This window comes from Melanerpes formicivorus, unplaced genomic scaffold (assembly GCF_026170545.1).
Source record: "Melanerpes formicivorus ecotype bairdi unplaced genomic scaffold, bMelFor1.0.p_v2 SCAF_7, whole genome shotgun sequence".
Classification (NCBI taxonomy): Eukaryota; Metazoa; Chordata; class Aves; order Piciformes; family Picidae; genus Melanerpes; species Melanerpes formicivorus.
The window spans coordinates 22,045,532-22,070,565 of NW_027142359.1; the positions used below are offsets into that span (position 1 = coordinate 22,045,532).

The 25,034-nt window shown below is 48.8% G+C and overlaps 1 protein-coding gene across 2 annotated transcripts; it reads left to right on the forward strand.

Moving 5' to 3' along the window:
- The first annotated feature begins 632 nt into the window (after positions 1–632).
- ZBTB37 (zinc finger and BTB domain containing 37) lies at positions 633–25,034 on the forward strand. 2 transcript variants are annotated; one of them, XM_068141367.1, is made up of 5 exons: positions 633–738; positions 2,749–2,860; positions 4,671–5,620; positions 6,968–7,067; positions 9,560–25,034. In XM_068141367.1, exons 1-5 carry the CDS (start codon positions 635–637, stop codon positions 10,046–10,048), a joined length of 1,755 nt encoding a protein of 584 aa, XP_067997468.1. In that variant the 5' UTR covers positions 633–634; the 3' UTR covers positions 10,049–25,034. The 2 variants fall into 2 exon arrangements, with proteins under 2 accessions (XP_067997468.1, XP_067997469.1); XM_068141368.1 differs by lacking the exon at positions 633–738 and having other exon boundaries at positions 2,776–2,860; positions 4,668–5,620.

The following is a 25,034-nucleotide window of genomic DNA, read 5'->3' on the forward strand; positions in this document are numbered from 1 at the left end:
GGTATGCACCGCACCAGCCGCTCCCCGAGCGGTGACTCGTTCAAACTAGGGACCCGGCCGCAGGCGCGGCCTTTCCGTAAGGCATCCCTCCCCGCTGCGCGGTGAAATGACGAGCCTCCGAGACTGGAGCTACTCGGGCCCGCCACTTCCGTGGCCCCAGCACCACCCTACCCTTCTTGCAGCCCGCAAGGAAATCGTCTCCCCAACACAACCACTACCTATGTGTGTGGTCTCCCGGGGCGCCACGAGGCGGAATCCCCTCAGGAGGCCCCAGCGGCCTAGGCCGCAGACCAGGCCTCAGCGACACAATCCGTCTCTATCCTCCCCAGCCAGCACCCATCGCGGCTCAAGCTCCACTGGAATCACCTCCTCATCACTACCCAGAGCGGCGAGGGCTCACACAAGGTGGGAAACCCGCCTCACTCACCAGCAGGGCAGCGACTGCAAACCCCCTCATCGCAAGACCACGAGGCAAAGAGAGCGAAAGGCTCGCTGCGCGCCCTTTATATAGCGCCGTCGCCGATCACGTGATGGCGGCTCGGTGGGCGGGGCGAGGCCGCCACCTTCTGGGAGGGGCAGCGGGGGGCCGTGGCAGAAGGCGTGAAGGGGGCGTACCGCGGGGGCGGGGGGAACGATGAGCGCCGCGGCCTCACGGGCGGCAATTTTCTTCCGGGGTGCGGCCCGCTCAGGGGGTTTCGCTTCCGGGACGGTGCTGCGGGCCCTTCCCACCCCCGCCAGGTAGGGACCGGCGCGGCGAGGGACCGGCGGGCCGGGCAGGGCGGGGCAGGGCGGGGCGGGGTGGGGCGGGGGGAGGCCCAGGACCGCCCCGCCCGTGAGGCGCCGTCACGCCCGCGGGGGCCGGCGCGGGGGGGCTGGGGAGCGCGGCCGCGCCCCGCTGCTGCCCCTCCTCCCTTCAGGGCCCCGTCGGATCCGCTACCCCAAACATCCGCGGGGGCTTCGCTGGCCGGGCCCTTCCCTTCCCAGAGGCCCCGCGGCTCACCCTCGGTCTCGCCCTGTCCGTGGGAGGGGGAGCTGTGCGTTGTCAGCCCCACGGGCGGCACGGCGTGGGGTCGGTTTAGCCCTGGAGGTGAGGGAAGGGTGGGTCTGGGTCCGGCTTCTCCGCGGAACCCCGGGTCCGGGTCTTCAGGCGCCTTCCCTGCAGCTGTCAGGTCTAAAAACGATCCGTAACCACGTAGCAGCGGGAGCGGAGGCCTGGGGCCACCGCTTCCGAGCTGTGGAATAAAGCTACTTGGGACGTGGTTTAGCGGACAAGGTGGGTCTTTTCCAACCTTAATGAATCTCTTATTTGCTCTCTTAGTTAAGGCAGGGAGGGATGAGAAAGGCAGCACCTCCCATCCCAGTTTAGGATTGCTGTTCTTTGTATTAAGGTCCCATTGTAATTGGAAAGTAGTCAAGTTGACCACTCTTGGTGAATCTCAGCCCTAAAAGCTGTGAGTTTTCAGTTCAGCCTCCTCTATGCAGCTTGACAGCTTTCTGACGAAGGATATATTGAGTGATCATCATTGCTGCAGATGGTTGGTCTCAGCTCTTTACCACAGCCTGATGGATGGAGGATTTCTGCTGCTTTCAGTAGCTGCCTCCCTAGGTGAAAGGCATCTTCTGAGATCAGCAAGTCCAAGTCTCAGCTGGTGACACTCACATTGTAATAAAAACAGAGATGAGTGTCTTGTTATGTTCTCTGTAAAGAGCTGTGTGCCGCAGGAGATCACACTCACCCTGCAGGTAAGGGCTGAGGTGATGAACCTGTGATCTAGAGCCGGAAAAGACAAACACTGAGATGTCTTTGCATTGCTAGATGAGGTATGTAAGCTTTTGGTAGGCCCGTCACCCAGGAGGCCAGAAATTGCTTTCTGACAAGAATAGTCTGAACCAGAAAAAATCTTTCCCACTCACCAGCCTCTAATGAAGGTTGTCCCCAAAGTGCATCATGAATGTTGCTTCCTCACCACTGAGGCAGATGAAGCTACATGTGTCCTCATCTGCTGTTATCAGCAAGACAGATTTTTCCCTGCCTTCAGAGATGAAACTTGCTGGTGGAGGATCTGGAGAACAGGTCTTGTGAGGAGCAGCTGAAGCAACTGGGGTTGTTTACCCTGGAGAAAAAGAGGCTGAGGGGAGACTTTCTGGCTCTTTCCAATTCCCCAAAAGCAGGTTGGAGCTAGGTGGGTGTTGCTAGTGAGGCAGGTTGGTTGTGAGTGAGACAGGGCTGTTTCATCCCTGAAAAGATTCCTGTGTACCTTTGCTTTAATTGCCTTCCTTAAGAAAGAGAGTGCTTTTTTCTTGAGAAACTGGTGCTTTGGGATTTTTTGGTATTACAAGCTCCCCATTCCTGTAAACGTCTGCCCAGGCCCGTTGTGATTCTTGTGCGAGTGTTTCTGGTGGTGTAAGTGAGAAGGAGAACTCTGCATGTGTTACATGCTGCAGGGTTAGTGCCAGAGATAGCAGCCCCTAAGAGAGGAAATAACTTAGTCAGGTTGGTTGTGCTTCCATTTTGTTATGTTAATGACCCCCGTACAACACTAACACTGGGCAGACAGTGAGAAAAAGATCCTTTTAATAAGATTCAGCCTTGCTCTTGGTTTGGGGTGGGACATCACAGCTAATCCTGCTGCTGTGTCCTCCAGCAAAACAAAGAATGACAAAGCTTAACCCTCCTGATTGTGCTCAGGAGCATTTGTTTCCTCCTTGCTATGTTTTATTTTCTTCTCTTCTTTTTTCCTCATAAAGGGGAAGGGGGCAAAAAGTTTTCAGATCTTCTTACTCCATCAGAAGAAAAAAGGAAACCAGCAAGCTATCACCCCCATTTCCTCCCCTTTGCATGTCACTCGTAACATTACAGGTAAGACGTCGGAGTTTCTCTTTCACCTTCATTTGTGGCTTTGAAGTTCTGTCTCCAACGTGTTGACACAGACCTGTGTGCTGTAGTTCCCTGGGTTTTATGGGGTTTATTGCTTTCTTCTCAGGGTAGAGGGAGGAGGTAGGAAGCCGTGGTGTTTTCTGCCCCCCCGCTCTGCCCTAGCCTGGAAGCCAGCCAGCCAGTGATCTCTGCGCAGGACTGGAGAAGATTGACAGGCTGTGCTGCAGCTTCAGGTTTAATAACGTCTTTGGCCAAGTTTGCACAAAGTCTGCTCAGGCAGATGAACATGTGCTGTCCTGCATCCTTGAGAAATATCACAGGACCAAAGTCCTTTGGGGCCCACAGGCTCTCCTGTGTGCTGGTCACGTCCATTATGAGGTTTCCTGGAGTAGGCACTTTGAGCCTTGGTATTCCCAGCTTGCCTGAAATGGTTTTGGTATCTCCAGCATTCTGCTCAATCAACACTTCAGATGCCAGCCAACTTGGATGCTGTTCATGCCATGAGTGGTCTTTAATAGACTTGTTTACTTTATTTACTTCCTTTTTTTTTCTTTTTGGGTGACTTTACATCTAATTTTGGACCATTCCAAGTTTTTGACCATATATGGTCAGGGTTCCTTTTCAAACTTTGCCAAAATGAAATGTGATGATTATAGGAAATGAATTATGGAAGGGAAAGTAGGAGAACTAGTTCTTTAATCCCCCTTGTTCCTGTGTTGTCTTTTGCCCTCTGCAGTATCTCAAGCTGCACCAGTGCCAGCTTCTTCTGCCAGGGAGTCACTCGTGCCCAGTGGCTGGGCTGCTAAGTTGCTGTTTAGAACCTGATTTTGTTCTTTTTCCTGCACTACCCTGTTAGATATTTTCTGCCACATGTCAGAAACATCACACAGGATGAATATCTTGCTGTTAATGATGTACTTAAGATGTCTTGAGGTCAAATGTGTATCAGGTCAGCTGCTGAAATGTCTCTCAGGATGATGTAGGTCCCACTGTCTCTTACCTTAAGAGACATTAGGAGACCTCCCACTCTACAACTCCCTGAAAGGAGGTTGTAGTGAGGTAAGGGTCGCTCTCTTCTCTCTAGTAACAAGTGATAGAACAAGAGGAAATGGCCTCAAGTTGCACCAGGGCAGGTTTAGGTTGGACATTAGAAGAAACTTCTTCACTGAAAGAGTTCTCAAGCACTGGAACAGGATCCCCAGGGAGGTGGTTGAATCCCCATCCCTGGAGGTTTTGAAAAGGCGTGGAGATGTGGTGCTGAGGGACATGGTTTAGCACCAGCCTTGGTAGAGTTAGAGAATAGATGGACTCAATTATCTTAAAAGTCTTTTCCAACTGAAACAATTCTATAATTGTGTGATTCCTGATCCCTGTTTTACACAGGAGGGATGACAATATTACTTTCCCCCTTTTAAAGTGCTTAGAAGGTACCAGTGCTAAGTATTTTAATCCATTATGCAACCAGTTGCCTATTTTTAGTACCTGAACCATTTTCAATGTTCTTTTTACAATGCAAATATGCTTTTATTGAGTCTGACAGAAGGAACTGTTTGGAGCACTTAAGCCACAGGGAATGAGGATCTATGGGGGACTGGTTGAACTCTTGTGGAAGGTGGTGTGCAGCACAGAAATATCAGACAGCTGCTGTGAGGTGCTTGTAAATTAAGTGGTGAGAAGTTTCTCTCCAAACCTCAGTATTTTAAACTGCAAAAAAGTAGGTGAGAAGCGTTTTAAATGCAAGTGATAGATGAGCTCTGTTAACATCACTGTTTTTCCTCCCATTTTCCAGTAGAGTTGTGTGTCTGCAACTGGGACAGCCATGGAGAAAAGTGGGAACATTCAGCTGGAGATTCCTGACTTCAGCAACTCTGTCCTGAGCCACCTAAACCAGTTACGTATGCAGGGTCGCCTGTGCGACATCGTAGTCAATGTGCAGGGGCAAGCTTTCCGCGCTCACAAGGTGGTGCTGGCTGCCAGCTCGCCCTACTTCCGTGACCACATGTCCTTGAACGAAATGAGCACCGTGTCCATTTCTGTCATCAAGAACCCTTCAGTTTTCGAGCAGCTCCTTTCCTTCTGCTACACCGGTCGGATATGTCTGCAGCTGGCTGACATCATCAGTTACCTAACGGCCGCCAGTTTCTTGCAGATGCAGCACATCATAGACAAATGCACACAGATTCTTGAGGGAATCCATTTCAAGATCAATGTGGCAGAGGTGGAAGCAGAATTGAGCCAGACCAGGACAAAGCATCAGGAGAGGCCACCGGAGTCTCACCGGGTGACGCCACCTCTAAACCGTTCTCTGAGCCCGCGTCACAACACCCCGAAGGGGAGTCGCCTGGGCCAGGTGAGCACAGTGCTGGACATTCGGGAGCTCAGCCCGCCTGAGGAGTCCACCAGCCCCCAGATAATTGAGCAGAGTTCAGATGTGGAAAGCAGGGAGCCCATACTGCGGATTAACAGAGCAGGACAGTGGTACGTTGAGACAGGACTGGGAGACCGCGGGGGACGGAGTGACGACGACGTCCGGCTGATGGGAGGAGTGCGCATTAAAACGGAGAACCTGGAGGAGTGGCTCGGGGCAGAGCATCAGCCATCAGGAGAAGATGGGAGCAGCGCTGAGGAGGTCACTGCTATGGTGATAGACACCACAGGCCAGGGACCGATGTGCCAAGAGGCTTATGCATTAGGGTCCTCCGGGACCAAAGTGGTCAGGCCGACCAGCAGTGAGATTGACAGGTGAGTTTTCTCTAACTGAATGATTGACCTTGGGTGTAAGAGGAGATGGTGTAAGACTGTCACTTGGCTGGGTTGGTTGCTTTGGAAACTCTCCCCTTTCTGTTTCCTGTGGCCATCTTAAGCGTAAGTGCTGAAGGAATTTTTTCCCTCCTGTAGGGAAGTGTGTCCAGTTAGGGTTACAGTATTTTGGCTGGGCAATGGTCAGACCAGGATCTCCAAGTTCAGGCTAACTTGGGAAATTAATCAGAGATGCACAGGTTGGAATCTCTACCTCTTGGTGTTTCAGCTGAGGAGGGATTTCTATCTAAAGATGTTCGGTTCAGCTTCAGTAGATGCTGGGCTCAGCAGTGGAATTATCAAGGTCACAGGCGATATGTCTGAGGCAAAGCGTCATTGCAGTGGTGCCTTCTGTCCTGGAAATATGGGGGTTGTTCTCTCTGTGAAACAAGCTTGTCACCAGCTGTAGGTCAAGAGGAAATTCTCTTCCTGGTGGTCCAGGACAGTAGTGGGTGGCAGGTTTACATCTTCTGAAGCAGTTGGAGTGGGGAGCCCATGGGCCTCCGCTTTTGTTTTGATTTATGTGAAAGAGCAGAAAGCCTGTATGGGACAGAGGTGGTGAAATCTGCCCTGTTTTGACTTTCCATCCATCTGCTTCCCCTCCACTCCAGCATTTGTTTTCTTACCCTAGCTCAGGCCAGGGAATGGATCTGACAAAAGGCAGGGAAGGTTTGCGTTTGTGGGGTTTCCCTTCACATCTGCTTCTCTTCTAGCTGAATCCCCCTGGTCCCCTGGGGCAACTTCCCTGGAAGCAGTGGACATTCTGTCACATGTCAATTAATAAATCAATCAGTAGGCATGGTGTCAAGCTGGCCCTAGGGAGACCAATCCTTTCTGAGTTCCTTAACTCTTTTCCACAGATCAGCAAGCCTCCAGCTTCTCCTTTGGCAATGCACTCAGTACCCACCACTTCCCACCTGGAATCCATCGCATCACTTTGTTTTTACACTTAGAAGGGAGAGGAGGGGGAGGGCTGTGAATGTTCATAGTGAAATGGTTTCTTCTCCTGCTGTACAGTTCCAGAGTCACTGGGCCCCTATCTCTGTTAGCTCTCTGTTCCTGAACTGGAAGCCAAATGACTCAGTTTTATTTTTCAGATGTTAAGACTGAAAGCACAGGCCAGTATGACTTGGTTTTTCCTTTATACTTGCGCTGTCCCACCTCCTGTGTTAGCTGGTGAGGATGAAGAGATGCTATACAGGTGCCTCTATTGCTCACCCGTTGTTCTAAACGCCAGAGTGACCTGATGCCCATTAAAAACTCCGTTTACACTCTTCCCCCACCCCACAGATTTAGCCCTTCTGGCAGCATGGTTGCTGTGACTGAGCGGTACAGATCAAAAAGCGAGTCTCCCGGGCGGATGGATGAGCCCAAGCAGCCCAGTTCCCAGGTAGGCAGATCAAGAGGTTTGCAAGTAAATGTTGGCATTAAAGGTGAAGGGGACTGTGTTGTGCTGAAGTGCGTGACATTTTATCTTTGCAAGCAATACTGCCTGTGAAACAGGGACCTGTTCCTGCTGCAAAGGGCTTAGTTGCTGACGCTGAGAATGTGTGCCGGCAGTGTGTGATTGTAAACTGAATTTGGCTGTCCTGTGGCATTTCATCCAGATACTTGGAAACCAGGAGGAGTTTCTCGCATTGTCTGAGGGCATAAATATCAACCCTCGTTCTGGGCAGGCCACCAACTCCAGAGGAGAAACTCCCTTTGCCTCCAGAGTAGGATCTGCCCTAAAACGCTGTCAGCAAATGACTGAGCTGAGGGAGGAGGTGTTAGTTGGCTTCTGTGGAACAACGAGAGGTGACAACTGATCATTTCTATGCTAGTCCCAAAACGATTCCAAAAAGCCCTGCAGGCACTACACCAGTATACCTTTAGGGTATAGTGTCAAAGGACTGTGGATTTGCAAAGAGGTCTGTTTCATCCCCAAGGGACTGCGTTGCATAGCAGAATTTGCAATGTAAACTAGCTCTGAAATCTCTGGCTTCCTGGGGTATGGGCACTGCTTTAGAATCACAGAATCAGAATAATTTGGGTTGGAAAAGACCTTTAACATCATCGAGTCCAACCACTTCTTAACTGCCAAGCCTGGTGCTAAACCATGTCCCTCAGCACCACAGCTCTGCCTCTTTTAAACACCTCCAGGGAAGGGGATTCAACCACCTCCCTGGGGAGCCTGCTCCAGTGTTTGAGAACCCTTTTAGTGAAGAAGTTTCTTCTAATGTCCAACCTAAACCTCCCCTGGTGCAACCTGAGGCCATTTCCTCTCATGAGTTTTGGAGCAGGAGGGAGAGATACGCAGGAACACAGGAGGGCAATGGGCTGTGGGGTGCAGCAGAGTGGGACACGATGGCAATACCTTTGCCCAATCATTTTGATGTGATTTTTTTGTGGCATGCAGTCAGTATCACGGGGCCACGGTAGTGCAAATGTTTCACCCCACACTGTGCAGAAGGACTCTTGTGTGCCTGGTAGATAAGTAACGTGTTGGTTGGTAGTCAGATGACTTTGTTGGAGGCTGCTGAGGAGTTACCAGGCTGCTTTGCCCTTGAGAAAGACCAAGTAAAGTGAGGGAGAAAAAACCCCAAACATGATTGCTGTCTGCTGACCCTACTTCTATAAAACAGAAGATACCTTTTTGTTCTGATTCTTTGTTTTGTGTCCTCAGAATACATCTAGAATATTTCAGGGCAGACTAACCCTCTAGGGGAGATGTGACACACAAAAGAAGTTTTAGTTCTGTGTCCAAGAAAGCTGCTATTAATTCTCCATCGTGAGGTGGCCTCAAGGGTAACACTGCAGGCTACTTTCTGCACAGGGATGTATCTTCACCCTCCACTCCTCTGGTATTGCCAAATCCATGCTAAAATTAGTCTGCACATGATCCTTGCCCTGTGGCAGTTTTAGAGGGGAAAGAAAGTGCCGTAGGTCTGTGCCTTTCTAGTCTTGTGCAGCTGAGCAGTGCTTATGCAGCTGCATACAATGGCACCAGGCACTGTGAAGCTGCTGCTCATGTGTGCCCTGGCTGCCAAGGGAGGGGCCCTGCTTCTGTTACACTGGTTGCTTGTCCGCGTTTGGCACCGTGGGGAAACAGCACAAGACTTGGGGGTGCAAATACTGCATCCTCCTGCACAGAGGGGTTCAGGAGACTGTCTGTACTTATTCTGGATAGGCTAGCTAGAAGTGTCTGTCCTAGAGCCCAAGCTTGCAGCTCAGGGTTACCTTTGGCGGTTTGTCTTCCTGGCTTCAGAAAATCAGGAGGAGCCAACTCATCCTTGCTGTGTGAGTGGGGCCAGGCATGCTGCAGAGCCTTCCCAGCAGCGCCGCGGGGCTGGGCTGGAGAGCCATTTGGGAAAATGGGATTCATTACAACATGAATTCTGGGTGGCACCTGAGTAAATACCCTGTAAAATGACACCTGAAGAGTTTCAGATAGGATTTGTCATTCCACCTTTGTTTTACTGCGAGCTCGTCAACTGGCTTCTCTTTTTAACCTTGAGTAAGTAAACCAGAAGGTGGTATGAAGTATTTTAATCAAACTGGCTCAGGTTTGATTAAAAATAGCCTCTGTTGACACATTTGCTGCACCACTTGCTTGGTGGCTAAGCGTTCTCCTGCCAAGGCTTCCCATCCCCGGGTCTAGGGAATGACTTGGCAGAAGGGGCTGCCATAGCAGAGGTTTCTAATTGATTGCTCATTTGTCTTCAGCCTCAAGGCACCAGTTAAGCACTTAAATGTGTGCTTGAGGTTGCAGACATTAGCGCTGCCGATTTCGAGGTTTGGCACATGCCTCAGTGCTTTACTGGCTGGACTGGGGCCTGATCTGCTTTCCTGCAGAGTGTCTGAGGCTGTTGTGATTTTAGTGCTGCTTTGCTTCCTTCGCAGGGGGAGGAATCGGCCATGCTGGGAGTGAGCGGTTACGTGGAGTATCTGCGGGAGCAGGAGGTTTCGGAGCGCTGGTTCCGCTACAACCCGCGCCTCACTTGCATTTACTGTGCCAAATCCTTCAACCAGAAGGGCAGCCTGGACCGGCACATGCGCCTGCACATGGGCATCACGCCCTTCGTCTGCCGCATGTGTGGCAAGAAGTACACCCGCAAGGATCAGCTGGAGTACCATATCCGCAAGCACACGGGCAACAAGCCCTTCCACTGCCATGTCTGCGGCAAGAGCTTCCCTTTCCAGGCCATCCTCAACCAGCACTTTCGCAAGAACCACCCCGGCTGTATGCCTCTGGAGGGGCCCCACAGCATCTCCCCCGAGACCACCGTCACGTCTCGGGGGCAGGCAGAGGAGGAATCTCCTCCACAGGAGGAGGCTGCCACTGTGGGCGAGACGGCACAGGGATCTGTGTCCACCACTGGGCCAGATTGAGGCAGGGCTGCAGAGTCTGGGGAGAAAGGACCATCTTCCCGGTTCGGCTCTCAAGAGACAGCACCAACCTGGCAGGCTGGTACTGTAATTTGTGCAATGCCACCACTGGACAGAAAGAAGCTCCCAAGATGTTGCCAAAATAGAAATATCTTTCTCTCTCTCTCTCTCAGTTTCTCTCACACACCCCCACACACACACGTAGAGTGTTAAATGTTTTTCTCCCTTACTCGTCCTCCTCAGGGAGAAAAACCAAACAACTGTGTCAATCAGCTTCTTATTCAGGGATCGACAGGATTTTACCTTTTTTGTACCGTTCCATAGCGATCTGGGACGAGCAGTCGTTTGTATTCCTCGATGGCGTTTTGGCCCTGCAGACCTGCTGGGCCTGGCGTGCGGGGCTGCTCCTCACCGCATCTGCTGGTCCAGCTCCAGGGGAGAGCAGGGGTGAGGGGCCATTGCCTTCCTCTGTTCCCCAGGTAGCTGCCACCGTAAAAACAAACAGACTGTCCTGGTGGAACCTGCCTTGCCTGGGTGTATTTATCCCTGTCTTACTTTTGGGTGTGTCTCTTTTTACATTTTTACTTAAAACTGTTGGTTTAGGGCGTCTGGCTTGCCCCGTTCCAGGCGCGTGGCCTCAACGCCCCTCATTAAAAGCAGGCACGGCTATAAAGTTGTTGTTCTAGAGGTCAGCAAAATTTGAAGCACTTCGGCTACTCAGAAGTGAAATTTAGCAGCTGTGAGGTTTGCATTAGACCCTGATGCGTTGGGAGAAGGGTTGGAGAGGTCTTTTGGAGGAGGTTGTCCTTCACTGTCACTGATCCGGACAGTTCAGAGCACTCTGACGTCCTGCTCGTCAGGCTGCCGTGCTTCAGGTGTTGACGAGTGTTAGGAAGAGCTTTTCTGGACTGGCTGAATTGCAGAGTTAGAGGCTGGCTACCAAAGTCGTCCTTCACCCCTTCTCCCCCCCTCAACAGGCACTTGATCTTTTATAACAGCAATATGGTAAAACTGAGAGGCTATCGTCCCAGCCCAGCAACCAGGGCTGGTTGCTTTTAAACGCGTTTCTACAAACAAGTTTGATAACCTTTTTTTATCGATGAAATGCAAAAAGAAAACCCTAACTTTTATTTCCTCGTAACAGTTCAGGAAACTGCCAAGTGAATGGTTCCTAGAGCAATCACAACTCTGTCCCCTTGCATGGACTTCAAGTTTTGTATTCTAAGCAGCTCTGATCTTTAGAGCAAGTCTAGCAAACCCCGAGAGACATGCCTGCGTTGTGTTTTGTAGGTGTTTGCACGTGCTTACGTGTTTCCTAAATGGAAAGAGCATGGGACAGGTAGATAAGTGCAAATATCTTGACACCTTTTGAAGAAGTCTTCTAAAAAAATATGCAATACTTAAAGAGTTTTCTCTGGTTCTGATGCCGAGTTGTTCATGACGGAGGGAGGAAAACGAATGACAGGTTGCGCAGGTGGGGCTTGGGAGAGTTGAATGAGTTCTCTTGGGGATGTGCAACATGTACGATAAGGAAGGGTGAAGTTCTGATCCTGAAGGTGATGGGAGGAACAAGGAGACAATGAAAGAGGAACACCCTTCGTCTTGCTTTGGCAAAGCAAGCTGGGAGAGCTGTTAGAGCGTGAAGAGAAAGTGTGTCCCACAGTCTGACTGCACAGCTGGGGGCACATGGAAACATCTCCAGGCCTCGCTTTCCACACCTCCAAGATGGGACTCGGGGTCATTTTCCTGCCCCTTCAGAGAAGAAAGGTGATGCATTCTTGCCTTGCTTTATATCTTTTTGGTAAGTGAAGAGTCTCACTGTTCCTCCCACATCCCTCTCGAAAAGCAGATGTGGCTCTAATGTTTGTGTGTGTGGGGGGAAGGGAGGGGCTTGGTGCCAGGATCCTTTGCAGGTGCTCTGAGCCGGGCACCTGCAGAGTAGAATTTCAATGACCATTTCAAACAGGAAAGCTGATATTTCACCTCCATTTTCCTTCTGTCCCTTCTTCCTCCTCTCCTGTCAAGTGTATCGTCACGCAGTGAATGATCTTTCTAAGCAGCCACCCCAGGGACCAGCCCCGTCGGGTTTCCTGCCAGAGGTCAAACAGGATTGTCTCTAAACAGTAAGGTTGCCCGAGAGCAGTTGCAGAAGATGAGGGCTAAGAGGGTGGCTAAGGTAGGTTTTGTTGCAATCGAGGTGCGGGGAGGAACAGAGGTGTGCAGAGTATGCTGCTTTAGTCATAGCTTTTGAAGTTACCAAAAAAAACCCAAATGAGAAAAAAATTCAAGCCTTTGAAATCCTCTCCTGTTCACCCTCGAGAGCATCACAAAGTTACTTTCAGTTGCTTAAAGTGTTTTTTTTTTTTCCTTTGTTTAAGTGTTTTAAAATAGAACTTTTAAAAGAATACTACCAAACTATAAAAAAACATAAAATTATTTATATACATATATTATATATAAATATAGTGGGAAAGTTTCCCTGCTGAGCTTGCTGTGAAGAGAAGGGTGAAGGTGCAGTAACTGCTATACAAGCGACATTTCCTCTGAAACAGATGGCAAACCGATCCTGCAGCGAGGAAGGGCTGACATCAGATGGATGCCTTCGCTCGCCTGGCACAGCTGTCAGCTTCCTGAGCAGGCTTTTGTTTTACTCTAGCGATACTGTGAACCGAGGAGCCTCCTGGGGTGCCTGCGGGTGCGGCACGGTTTGCTGATTCACTGCTTTTCAATTGGCCTGGGGAAAGCCAGGAGATGGGTCCTGGGCTGGTCTGAAAACAAAGCTTGTGAAAGGTTCTTTTTTTTTCCTTTTTTATGTTGGTTTTGTTTGTTTGGGGGTTTTTTTGTTTGTTTGTTTGTTTGTTTGTGGTTTAAAAATCTTTTTCTGTTTGTTTGTTTGGGGTTTTTTTGGTGCAGAGGTTGCCACTGTGTAAACGATCGTTTCTGATTGCATGCTGAAGAGCCAATATTCTTGCCTGGGCCTCGCTTGAGGTGAAGTTCATAGCTTGTAGCTAGAGTCAATATAAGGCATGGTAGTGGGAATCAGTTTAATATTATTTCTGTACATTTAATGGCTGTGTATGTGTATGTATGTGTGTATGGGAATCATGGTGTCTCCAATCTTGGGTTGGACGGTGCTGAAAGCAGTTGAGGCCCATCCGCACCAGAAGATGGAACCGGTGCAGGGGAATGGTTATGAAACCTTTCTTTTGGTGGTTGAGTTCCTCAGTGCAGATAAGGCCCCCAGGTTCAAGAGAAAAAGGGGTTTGGAGGTCGTGCACGGTGTGGGAAAAGCTCGTGAGTTTTCTGGCAGTGGAGGAGCTGCTTTCTGTGACAGAGTGATCCCATCTTTTGCTGCCTCCCCCTTGGCAAACCATGTAGCTTTTCACGGTTGCAGCGAAACTGTGGAGAATCAGATGCCAGCTTGCCAAGCGTGAACGCTTCTGTGACAGGTTGAGGCTTTGCACTTCCACGTCTAGCCACAGCTTCTTCCCCCTCTGCCAAAACTGTGATTTCAACTGTGATTTCAGGAGGATGTGAAGAGAACTCTGTCTTGTTTTAATACCTCTGTACCTAACATTTCTGTCTGCTTCGGAGTTAGGGCTTGCTAACCCATGTCTTCACTTGCCTCAGGCAGTGGGAGCACACTCTTATTTCTGCAGTTGTCCTTCTCAGAGGGGGAACACATTCCTTAGCTCTTTGCTGTGGCACAGAACCCTTCCGAATGTGAAGTGCTGTGGTTCTCTTCCTTGAGCCTGCAGAAAGCCCCGGTGCCAAGTCACAGCAGACTGACGTGATGGTTGCCGTGGCCATTCCCTGCTGCTGCCAGGTTCCCTGGAAATAGCTGTGAAAATAATGAGCTTTGTGTTCATACTGTGCTGCTGCTGGGGTGGGAAAGCTAAACCTCTTCCTCCTGGGAGGATAACCCATGTGAAGCTGGGAGAGGGAAAAAGCATGTCTCTTGCACTGGGAGTTTGTGCAAGCAAACCGTGCTTCTGATTTCCAGCAGCTAGATAGAGAGGGATGAAGGAGAAGGCTTTGTGAGATGTGGAATTTACACCAGGAGGCTGGGGACACTCTTGGAGCCACTTAATGAGATCCAGGGATGTCAGCCTGGTAGGAGTCAGAGAAGCTGACGTAGATGGGGCACCTGTTGCTTGTCCTCCCAGCATTGTCCAGCCGTTACGTTCAGTCTTTGACGTACCTACATCTTCCCTACAGTACTTTCAAGCTGTGATCTGTATAATTTGAATTCCAGAAGCCTGTGTGGCTGAAGGGCAGGAAGAAAGTGTTTTGTGTCTCTGGTGCTGTTGTAAATCTGGCCAGGGTCGGTAGCAACTGACTGCTTCCATCTGACAGCTATTCAGAGCAGAACTGGTTTGGGTCTGAGGTCTTGCTGAAAAGTGTAGTAGGGCAGGCTTGGTGGAGAGGGCAGGGAGCCAGGATTTCAGCCTTCCATGAAACCAAGGCTGAAGCAAATCGACAGGACAGATATCTCTGCTTGTCTTGCCTTGCTTTGTGACAGCTAGGTGACTTGGCAGGCCATCCCACCCTTCTGTGCAAGAGTAGTTTCACCTCCAAGTGTGGCGCAGTAAATGATTCCAAGCAGTCTGGTCTTTGGGCAGAGTCCTGTCACCTTTGGGCTGTTCAATCTCAGTGAATCTGCAAGAGCAGAGTTGCAGCTTATATTTGCTGCTGACTTCATCTCTCCTGCAGAGCCCAACACGTAAGTAGAAAGCAGGTGAAAAGCTGCAGTCAGTTTGGGTGGAAGGTAGCTTGTGAGGTAGACAGTTGTGCATCTTTAAACCAGCAAAACCTGGCTCCTCTTAAAGTTACTATTTAAACTTCATCAAATCCTCCTTGTTGATGCATGAGCTGCCTGCCAATTTAGCCCTACCAGCATCCAAGTGTTTCTGCAGATTAGAGACACCAAATGCTCCTTCTTGCTCTGCTGGAAATACTCAGTGTATGGGAAAAGTCAAAGAGCAAAGCAAACTTCTACTTTTTGTCAGGGTCTGGGCTCTGAGTTTCCCCTGGGAACTGAGCCCATAGCCAGGACTGAACCAGGAAGTCTGGGCTGCTTGCTGCGGCTGCGTGCCGGCATAGCCTCATCGGGTGGTAAGGGTGTTCTCAGAGATGAGCATTACTCCTGTCAGGAGGTGAGACCCATGCACAGAGCTTTGACATCTTCAGTAGAAGGTCCTAAAGAGGAGCTGACTATGTTTATTTTAATCACTGTCATTCAAAGACTATTTTAATAGAAAATACATTATATATATATATATATTTGTAACCAAATGAAAGCTAGAACTATGCAAACACTACTGGCTGCTGCTTGAAACTGATAGCTGGAATAGAGTAGATCTGGAGTAGATTTGTTGGTTGGGTTTTTGTTGGTTGGTTGGTTTGGTTGGGTTTTTTGTTTGTTTTAAAATAAAAAGCAGCAGGCCAAGGTTTTGCTGCAGTGAGTCTTACTAGAAACAGAGATTATTCCTAATCTGGAACCCACACGTGTGGCTTATAAAGTGACCTGAAGAGTCCTGCCATCTCTAAACCATTTCCACCTGCTGTGGTATTGTTGCTGAAAGGCTTTCTGTTGTGGAATGTTGGGAAACACAGAGGCTGGGATGAGAAGAGATGGAATGTGGTGTTTGGGCTGGTAGCTGGAAGAGAAGCAGTGGCAGGGAAGGACTGGGAGCATTCTGTTTTGGACATAGGATTGAGCTGGCTTCACAGAGTCTTTGTGCTGTGAAGATGTCTGTTGCTGGAATCGGGGCAGGGATCAAAGCATCCCCAGGTTCTGTTCTGAAACCTTCCCGCTGAATCTGATGGTACTGGAGTTTAGTCTGCTGGGAGGAATTTCATGTGATTTCTACCATTTCTTTGTGTCAGATCTTTGCTTTTAGGATTAACTACACTATGTCCAACTACAATCTTCAGTGACATTTGACTTTTTATTCCTGGGACTGTAGAAAATTCAGGTTCTCCAATGACATTATCCTCATCCCAACTGTGAACAACTTACTACTGCTTCTTATAATTTATTGTCTTTCTGTTCCTTAACATCTGTCTGATCCAGCTGCTCACCAGCACCATCTTCCAGTGCTTCATTAGCTTTTATGCATAGGGAATTGTTGCAATGGATAAGTTGACCAGGCTAGTTGGGAGATGAGAAGCCTTTGAAGAGTGACTTCTGCTTCCTCTAGCTGTCACTAGGGAGTGTAAACACACACATACCTGTATATATATCTATATGTATACTTAGATAAAGTGTTTCCATATAAACTCATTTAACATTATTCTTATATAATTTATATTTTAATCCAGTTGTAAACCAAAGTATTACAGCTTTTGAAACAATGTGTCATGGAAATAGGAGGAACTTTCCTTTTAGATGGGAGCTCTGAAAGATCTTTGCTGACAAAAACATGGATATGAATAAAAGTGAAGAACTTATGCTGCTGAATCCTAGAGATATGCAGCCCTGGAAGGATTTAAGGCTTGCTGGATGAAGTCTGATAGTGGATTATGCTTTAAAACAGTGGTGTGTGTGTGGGTGTTTCTCATCCAGTGGAACTGAGTATTGGAGGAATTGCTGTGGTGGGGTGCCTGAAAGAGATGAGACGTGGTTAAAGTGTGGTTGAAGTGAAGAGGGCAAAGTTGGGGAAAGCTGTTTGCTGCTGGTGTCTTCTGGTCACAGATCTGACTGAGATGTGCTGCATTCAGCTCTGAGCATCCTGCTGAACAACCCTGCAGGGATCTGTTCAGTTGATGGTGTGAATGAGCACGCTACCAGCACCACTCAGCAGCGTTTCTGCTTCTGGGCTCTTCCCAGGAGCAGAATCCTTTTGGAGTCTCTGCCCCTCTGCTGGTCACAAAACCTAGGACTTCTCTTGAATTGGGTGGCTTGAGTTGCATGACAACTTGCCTGCTAGAATACCTTGAGGATGTCCCCTGCAAAGGAAAATGAGGCAGGAATTCAGGTGAGGGTTTGCTGTGTATGCTAGAAGATGGATCTAAAGTGATTCCATATGGTCACCTGCCTGACCCCTTCCTTGTAAATGCAGGGTTTGAGTGAGTTTTGGTAAACTCCCATAGAAAAGACAGGACAGGCTGTCTCAGTGCTGGCACTGCTTCTGCCTGTGTCCTCTTTGGCTTGCAGTTTCTTGCTGTGACATCTAACAAGGGTTGGAGTGTTTGTTGAGATGGAGTATGGCTGCCACCAGATCAGGTGCCCCTGGGCTTTGGTGCATCTCTGCCATCAGAGTGACTAAAAGAACCCACAAGGTGGGTTCAGGGCCTTCTGAAGGCTTGGGAATTGGTTTTGGCAGTGGTTTTAATGGTACTTAATGGTTTTGTAGGAAAACAAGTGTTTTCTGGCAAGCCTAGAATTAAAATGGCAGAAGACAGCAAATCAGACAAGCCTGGCACAACTGGGAGCTAGAGAGAGGAAGCCACAAAAACAGCTGCTGAGGCACTTAGTGTCTAATTTATAGTTTTGGAGAACCAGCTGCTGCTATTTACTGATGTCTAGAGGTGGTTGGGGGGTTTTCAGTAGCTTCCCTGGAGGTGCAAGTTCTGCTGTCACAAATGGGAAGAAAAAGTGGGTTCAGAGATAAAATCTTGCTGATTCTTCAGTAATTGCCTTTCCAAGGAATTAGCACTAAGAACAGATTTGCCTCTAACAGTGTCCCACAGGTTTGGCAGCAGCTCTGCTTCCTCTTGCTCTTCTGCTCAGCTTGCGTGCTAGAGTCTTTTTCTGAGGAGGGTTTCCCTGTGTCCCTTGCACTGAGCAGGGTGATGGTCCCCCTCCCTTTGTTAATGAGTAAGTTTGTGTCGCAGTCCCCAGCAGCTCAGTGCATACTCACAGCTCATGGTAGGTCAAGCACTCTGGCAGCCACACGCAGCACAGCTCGTAACTACAGGGTCTGGCGAATACAAATAGTCTGTGAGGATGCCTAGTTGTCACCACTTCTGTGGGTTGAGTACAAGATCCCTTCTGTGCCACGTGCTGTACCAGTGCATGGGAACATCATCACATCAAATTCCTTTTGATTGTGGCATCCTGTAAGCAACTTCAGTGCAAAGGTGCTTCTCAGGGCAGCTGTCAGGATAAACTGGTCTGAGAGCAGCAGCAGATCCCATCTGGCTGCTGTGTTAGACAGCAGTTGTTCTGATAAACCTGGCACAAGGAAAGGGGAAAGCAGGCTAAGGAGAAGAGAGGTGCCTTAAACCAAGTGCTGGCTGCTAATGGGGCAGAGAAGAGTTATTTGCTTGGGGCGGTGAGTTGGATGTGGAGTTTGTGCCAATTTTTGTTCAAAGAGGGGGCTGGGAGTGCATGCTGCTGGCTGACTGTCCTGATGGCTTTGGGTCATGGACCAAAAATTCTTCTTTTTGTTTAAAAGCTTTAATTGTTTTTGTGATCCCTTCCCAATTATTGTCATGCTCTGTTTATGTCAAGTCTCATCCAGCAGCTGTTTGTTATCTAAGAACAATCTCTGCAACGCCCATGGGTAGGGCTTTCTAGGACTTTGCAGATGACAGAGGTGGCTGTAGGAGGTGATGTCAGCAACATGGTTTTTATGGCTGCTGTAGAAGTTGGGAGGGATGAGGAAGGGTCTTTGTGGAGAAGCAGTCTGACTTGCAGTGTACATTGAGTCACTAGGCACTGATGCAGGGGGTCTCTGAGGTTAGAGGCACAAGTGGGATTTTCTTTGGATATTTTCATCGGGGTTTCCCACTGCATGAGTGCTTCAGCTTCCTGCTTCAGGAACCAACAATAGGCTGTGTTGCCTTCAGCTGCAGGAGCATGGTCAGCACTGAAGCTGTGCCTTGGGAGCCTGTGGGGGAGCCTGAGGGGAATCGTGTCCTTTTAGAACAGAAACCTAGATGGACCTGTCAAAGGCTTTTGCCAACAAGTAACTAAACCTGCATTTTGCAGGGTGGTGGAGCAGGCTTGGGGGTGTTGGCTGTTGACATATATTCAGATCCTTGTTTTTGCAGGGTGAGATGGGCTATTTCAGAAATCTGGGCAAGGAACAGTAGTAGCATTTGAACCTCATGTTCTTATTCTGGGTTTACAGCAAGAGCCACACGACATAGCTTGTTGCTGGGGTGGGAGGGAAGGAGTGCAGCACCCTGTTCCGTGGCTGGGAGCACATATGTGTTATGTCAGGGGGTGCTGGGTGCCCCATGCCAGAGTTATTCTGTCCCCAAAAGTGGTCTTGGCTGTGCCTATCAAGCTTACAGGGTAGCAGACCCTGCTGCCAGCACAGCTTTCCAGTTCATGTGTCATGCCTGTTTGTATGTTGACTGACAAGCTCAGAGCTTTCTTCTGAGCTGATGAGTGGCATCAGAGGGTGGTTCCCTGCAGAAGGTGGGGCAATACTTGCTAGAAAACCAGTTGCATTACTGGTTATATTCTAGCAGCAGAATAATTATCAGAATAATTCTTTTCATTTAAAAAAAAAAAGAGTAAATCAAAAGGTATTAATTCTGATCTGGGGACAGGGACCTGCTCACATCATCTCCTGTGTGGTTCACCTCACACCTCCTACAAAGCTGTCCTTATCTCTCTCATATCTCCCTACAGCTTGCAGTCTGTAACTGGGAAGAGGGCTGTGAAAGCCTTCAAAGTGAGTGAAAACAGCAGCACTTCCACCATGCTCACAGATTGCCCACATTAGGTGGGACTTCTTTGGATAGCCAGGGACATGCCCTCTAGTTCTCCCCAGCCTGAGTTGTTTGGAGTAGGAGGGAGGAGATCTGCAAAGAGCAAGCCAAATCAGCAAGGAAAGGAAGTTGGCTTGGCAGGGAGGAAGGGGACAGCAGAAAGAGAAAGAAGGCTCAACTGCTGTCAGCACTGGCTGGGGCTGCTGGCACTGGGAACCAGCAGGAAGTGTTGGGTAGAATAGGAAATTACTGCAGAGTCTAATTAGTAAGAAACATGCATGTGTGTCCAGCACATTGTGGATGTAGTGGGCAGGGAACTGCCAGCTTTAGAGCCTACCTGCACATGTGCAGGAGCATTCAGGAAACCCTGCTGCCATGGGAGACAGGTGTGCAAAGGTGCTTTTCCTTTATCCTACATTAGAGCTGAGCATCATCAGCCAGTGTTTTCCATCTTGGAGGTGTGACCAATACCAAAGGAAAACGAGCTGGGGGGGGTGGTGCACATTTGCTGTGTGGCTCTTAGAAATGGAAGGAACCGACAGGTGGCAAGTGAGGGTCGGGCATGGGTAGCACCAGGCAGATTTCAAGTGCCATTTTGTCAGTGTGAGAGTTTCTAGCACATGTTGAAGACTGAAGTTTGATTCAGTTTTAGTGCTCTCTCCTTTACCAATGTTATTTCTTCTTCAGCAGCCAAGGGGAGGGCACAGAGAAGACAGCCAAGCTGCACAGTGGAAGGAGAAGGAGCAGTGGACAGGAGTTTATACAAGGGAGATTCAGGTTAGGTGTTACAAGATGGGTTTTTTTTCCCAGAAGTATAGCCAAGCAGTATTGGAACAGGTTGTCCAGGGAGACTGTGAAATCCTCCTCCTGGGAGATCTGCCAAACTTGGCCGGGCTAGACTCCCAGTGACCTGCTGGGAGTCAGCCCTGCTTTGAGGGGGGAGGCAGGGTGAGGATGGAAGGCCTCCCATCCCATCCTCCCTTATTCTGGGCTTCTCTGCCACCCCTCCTGGAGTATAAAGTACTGCCCCACCATGTAAGAGAGAAAAAGGACAGGGGTTTTTCCTACCAGTGCATTCCCAATTATGACTTTTTTGTTCATGTCTGAGTGATTAATCCATGGAATAGCATCTTGTCTGCCAGGGTCTGTGGGAAAGTCCAACCACTCCCCATGCCCCCAGGTTCCTGTTTCCATTAGACTTGGCCAAGCTGTGTTTTTGTTACCTTTTGTTTATCATGTAAAAAGGGGCAGCTTTAAGGGGCTTCCCTGTTCATATCAGTTAAGCTTTTGAAACATATTCAGGTATCTCTTAAATACTGCTGTGCAAGTTCCTTCTTTAACCTGACATACTCAGATTTTTGCTGCAGTTAGCCAAGGCAGTACTTAGAAAAACCCAGTGCAGGAGTGGTTTGCAGACTGTCAGCTGTGTTGAGCCTCCAGCTTGACTTCGTTTTTTTGTCACTGTACTTGCCCCTCTGCCCCTCAGAAACATGGTTACATGTCTCTGCGATTGCTGTAGCACAGTGAACTTGATTTGTTTAAACCTTCCCATTATCTTTGCATTCAGTTATTGGCTATGAAACTGTGAAACTAATTAAGAATGAAAAATGGAGCAAGATTTGGTAGATTGACTGGTGGCTGTAAAGTAGAGAAAATAGCAGCATGAAAGGAGAAAGACAATTGCAATTACTCAGTGGGGGGCAAGGAGAGGAATTGCAGAACTGCAGCTGAGAAACTTCTTGGAAATTAGTTTGAACCTCATGATACTCCACTGGTTCCCATTTGGTCATGTTCAGAAGTGGTTTATTGAGGTCAAGAGCTTTGTCTGAGGTCCATTTATTCATCCCTGTGCTGAAGGCACTTGGTGTGATGTGGGAGCTTGTGCTCCCATGATGTGATTTGCTTGGGAGTTTCCGTGTTTAAGGAAACTGTGTGGATTAGTGGGAAGCATTTATTTAACACTTCATTGCATGTTAAGCTGGCAACTGAATGACTCTTGGCTTAATGAGAGAAAGGCTGGTGGGGAGGAAGAAGGTGCCATGTTGTCACAAAGGCTGGCAGCTGCAGGTTACACTGACAGAAGGGGGACTATGCAATTCTCCCGGTAGCAGGAAGCGTGGAGCCTCCTCACCCCTACAACTGTCCCCTGCCCACAGGATGTTTTCAGGGAGGACTTTGAAGTGAAAGAGGAGCATTGTCATTCAGATCACGGATGTTTCTTTTGTGTTCATGTACCTAAGGTTGTTGAGAGTTAGGAGAGGCCAAGGGATGCAAGAGTGATCCTTCTTGGTGGTAAACCAGGGACTTTTCCTGAATAAGCTCTTTTGAAAGGTGACCTAGGAAGAGAACAGGCAGCTCTAAGTTCCTGCAGTAGCATTCCTCACCTTGTGCTCCATGCTTACAGGAAGGGTTGGCAAAGGACAAGAGAAGGCTGGATCAGAGATTAGTTCACACAAATAAAAGCAAGCTATTCAGTCCTGCTTTGTCTGAAAAGGGAAGGGAGGCAGTTTTCCCCAAAGCCTCTGCTGTCTTAAACACTAGCTGAAGCTCCCAGTGGGCTCTGAAGCTTCCCTCTGCCCCTTCCTTTACCCACTTTCCTTGTACCACACTGTGAATATGACACCAGTAGCTCTTTCTAACGTTTCCATTAAACTGCTCAGAGCATGAAATGCTGTCCTGTCATGCTGTAGCAGATGAGTGAGTGCCCTGTTCAGCTGAACAATAGTCCCAGACAGGGGCTCTGGTGACTGAGCACTTCCCTGCTGAGCAGAAGGGTGCTGTAACAACTCAACCTAAGTGGCTTTGTATAGCAAGTTGTGATACAAATTTGATTTCTTAATGAACTAAACTGACAATCACCTTCTAAAGTAGAAAAGCCTCTTAGAGGGAATGGTCTAGTATGTCTTCAACAGGAAGATTTAACTGGCATAACTTTTAATAAAGAGCACAGGACTCTCTTTTTTGAGCAATCACTCCAGAGGTTGAGTTGCATTAAGCAGCAGAAGATTCACAGGACAGTAACTACCTCTGTCTCTGGGAGTGCTGAGGTTACCACACTACACACTCTATATCAGCAAAGCTTTCACTTAAGACAGATTTGTTTTCCTTACCTCTGTGTTTCAGAAATGCAGGTCTGCTCTGTAAAGTGACTCTATGAAAATGGCATCTGGCAGGAGCAGGGGGAAGCCTTTTGGGGCCCAGTGTCCCTCTTTGCTGCCAGTTTCTGGCTGTGACCCTTGCAGGTTTGCTCTGGGTGGATTTGTTACTTCACGTGTTCAGCCAACTGTCCCTCAGGCCAAAGGCTGTTGCCAGGGCGGTGAGACCGTAGGCTCAGCTTCTTGCACTGGGAAATCAGTGAAGGCAGTGGAAAGTAAGGGGAGAATCCATCTCCCTCCTGCCTCTGAAGGAGCAGGCAGCAGTGGGGAGAAGAAAATACAAATAAAAACAAAAAAAAAAGAGCAAGCAATAAAAAACAAAACACTTTTATATGTCGTTCCTTGGTCAGCAGACCTGACTCTGCAAATGTCTATGTATCTGTACACACAGAGAGAGCAGATCTCTGGTGTGAAAAGGTGCCATTGTTTTTCTAACCAGAGTCCCTTTCCAAACTAGAACAGCACTTTAAATAGGTTCCTCTTTAAAAAAAAAAAGTTGTAAAAAAAAGACAAAAAAAAAAAAAAGAAAAAGAAAAAAAACCCAGAACAAAACAAAAAGACCTTTACTGAAGAAATGCACTTTAAATGGTAAGATGAGCACGGCTCTTGCTGGCTCTGACACAGCTGTACAGGTGGGTGGCTCCTGGTCAGCCAGAGCCTCGGAGGGAGCGACCCTCGGCTGCCAGCGCAGCCCCCAAACTACCGCAGCTCTACCTCCCGCTCCCGCAGCCCTCCGGCCTGGCCCCACCGCCCCCCGCCAGCAGCTCCCACCCCAGCGTGTCCCGGCCCACAGCTCAGCCTTGCTGTAGCACTAGCAGGACCAGCACGCCTCAGCCTGCTAGGATCCTTCCGTGACCCGTCAAGGAAAGCCCCAGCCTTGCCTGTAAAGAATAGCGAAACCCTGTCTGCAGTAGGGCAGGAGTGACCCCCTTACAACGCAGCCCTCTGCCCACGCAGGGCTGAGCCAAGCTGAGCAAAGCCACCACGGAGTTGTTGCTGGGGCTGTGGTTTATTTTCTTCCCATAATGTGGATGTGGAACCCTGGGCAGTTCAGTATTTTTGTTTTTCAAGCCAAGTTTGCGTGTCCCACATTGATTCTGCTCTGAGCTGGTTTGCAGAGTAACCGTGTTTAAGAAACATTGTGCTGTCGCCTTCAACTGTCAACCTACAGATCAAACTTTGTAGGACTGGTGTCCTAACACTCAAAAGTTTTATTTTCACAGTTCAGAAGTTTCCTGCTGTACCAATTACTCTTTTTTTTTTTTTTTTTAATTATTATTATTAGTGTTATTTTTGGTTTCAAGAGAAAAAAAACGTCCGTGTTCACACTCACCTGCAGTAGGTTGAAGTGGGTAGAGGATAGTGGAACACTGGAACAGGTTGCCCAGGGAGGTTGTTGAGGCCCCATCCCTGGAGGCATTCAAGGTGAGGCTCAACAGGGCTCTGGGCAAGCTGATCTAGTTGAGGATGTCCCTGCTCACTGCAGAGGGGGTTGGACTAGATGACCTTTGGAAGTCTCTTCCAACCCAGACTATTCTATGAAGTGTGATCCTGCTGTGTGTAACTTGTGGATGTCAGACTGTTCTTTGATGATTTCAACAAGCTGTCCCCAAGCTGCTCCTCCACCATCACCTTCCTTCTCCTCCTCCAGCAGCAGACAGCAGCTCTTTGAGGGGCCGACGGCACTGTGGCCGTTGGCGTGCAGGGTCAGCCAGGGTTGCTGGAGGTGGGAGAAGCAAGGGGGGTGAGAGAAGCAGAGGTGGGGAAGGGGGAAACCAAACCGAGGTAGAGGGGACTGTACAATTGCAATGAAAGCAGTTTAGCAAAAAGCGCTCTCGTTGGACAGCTTTAAGAACAATGTGAATGAAAACTTAGCAACTTGGGTAGGAGTCTTGGAAAATTCTATCAATGTATACTTGAAATTCTGTTTGTATTAAAAACAGCAAATCGCATTTCCTTCTTTCTTTTAACACTGTGTACAAGAACATTATGCATGTGAGTGGTTTGAGAATTAAATGGTTTAATACTCAGAGCCTCCTTGCTGTCCTGCAGCTGACTGGTGTGATCTGACCTTGGTTTTCTCTTTGCTGCCCACCACAAAGCAGCCGTGGTGGGAGAGCCTAGGCCCTGCTTTAGAGAGTTCTGCCCTAAGCCCAGTGACACAG

What these genes read in the sequence shown, in the direction of transcription:
- ZBTB37 (XM_068141367.1), top strand. Translation starts at nt 635, where the DNA reads ATGAGCGCCGCGGCCTCACGGGCGGCAATTTTCTTCCGGGGTGCGGCC. An exon ending in GCCCTTCCCACCCCCGCCAG is followed by an intron (nt 739 to 2,748) that starts GTAGGGACCGGC and finishes TTCCTCATAAAG; the next exon opens with GGGAAGGGGGCAAAAAGTTT. An exon ending in CCAAGCAGCCCAGTTCCCAG is followed by an intron (nt 7,068 to 9,559) that starts GTAGGCAGATCA and finishes CTTCCTTCGCAG; the next exon opens with GGGGAGGAATCGGCCATGCT.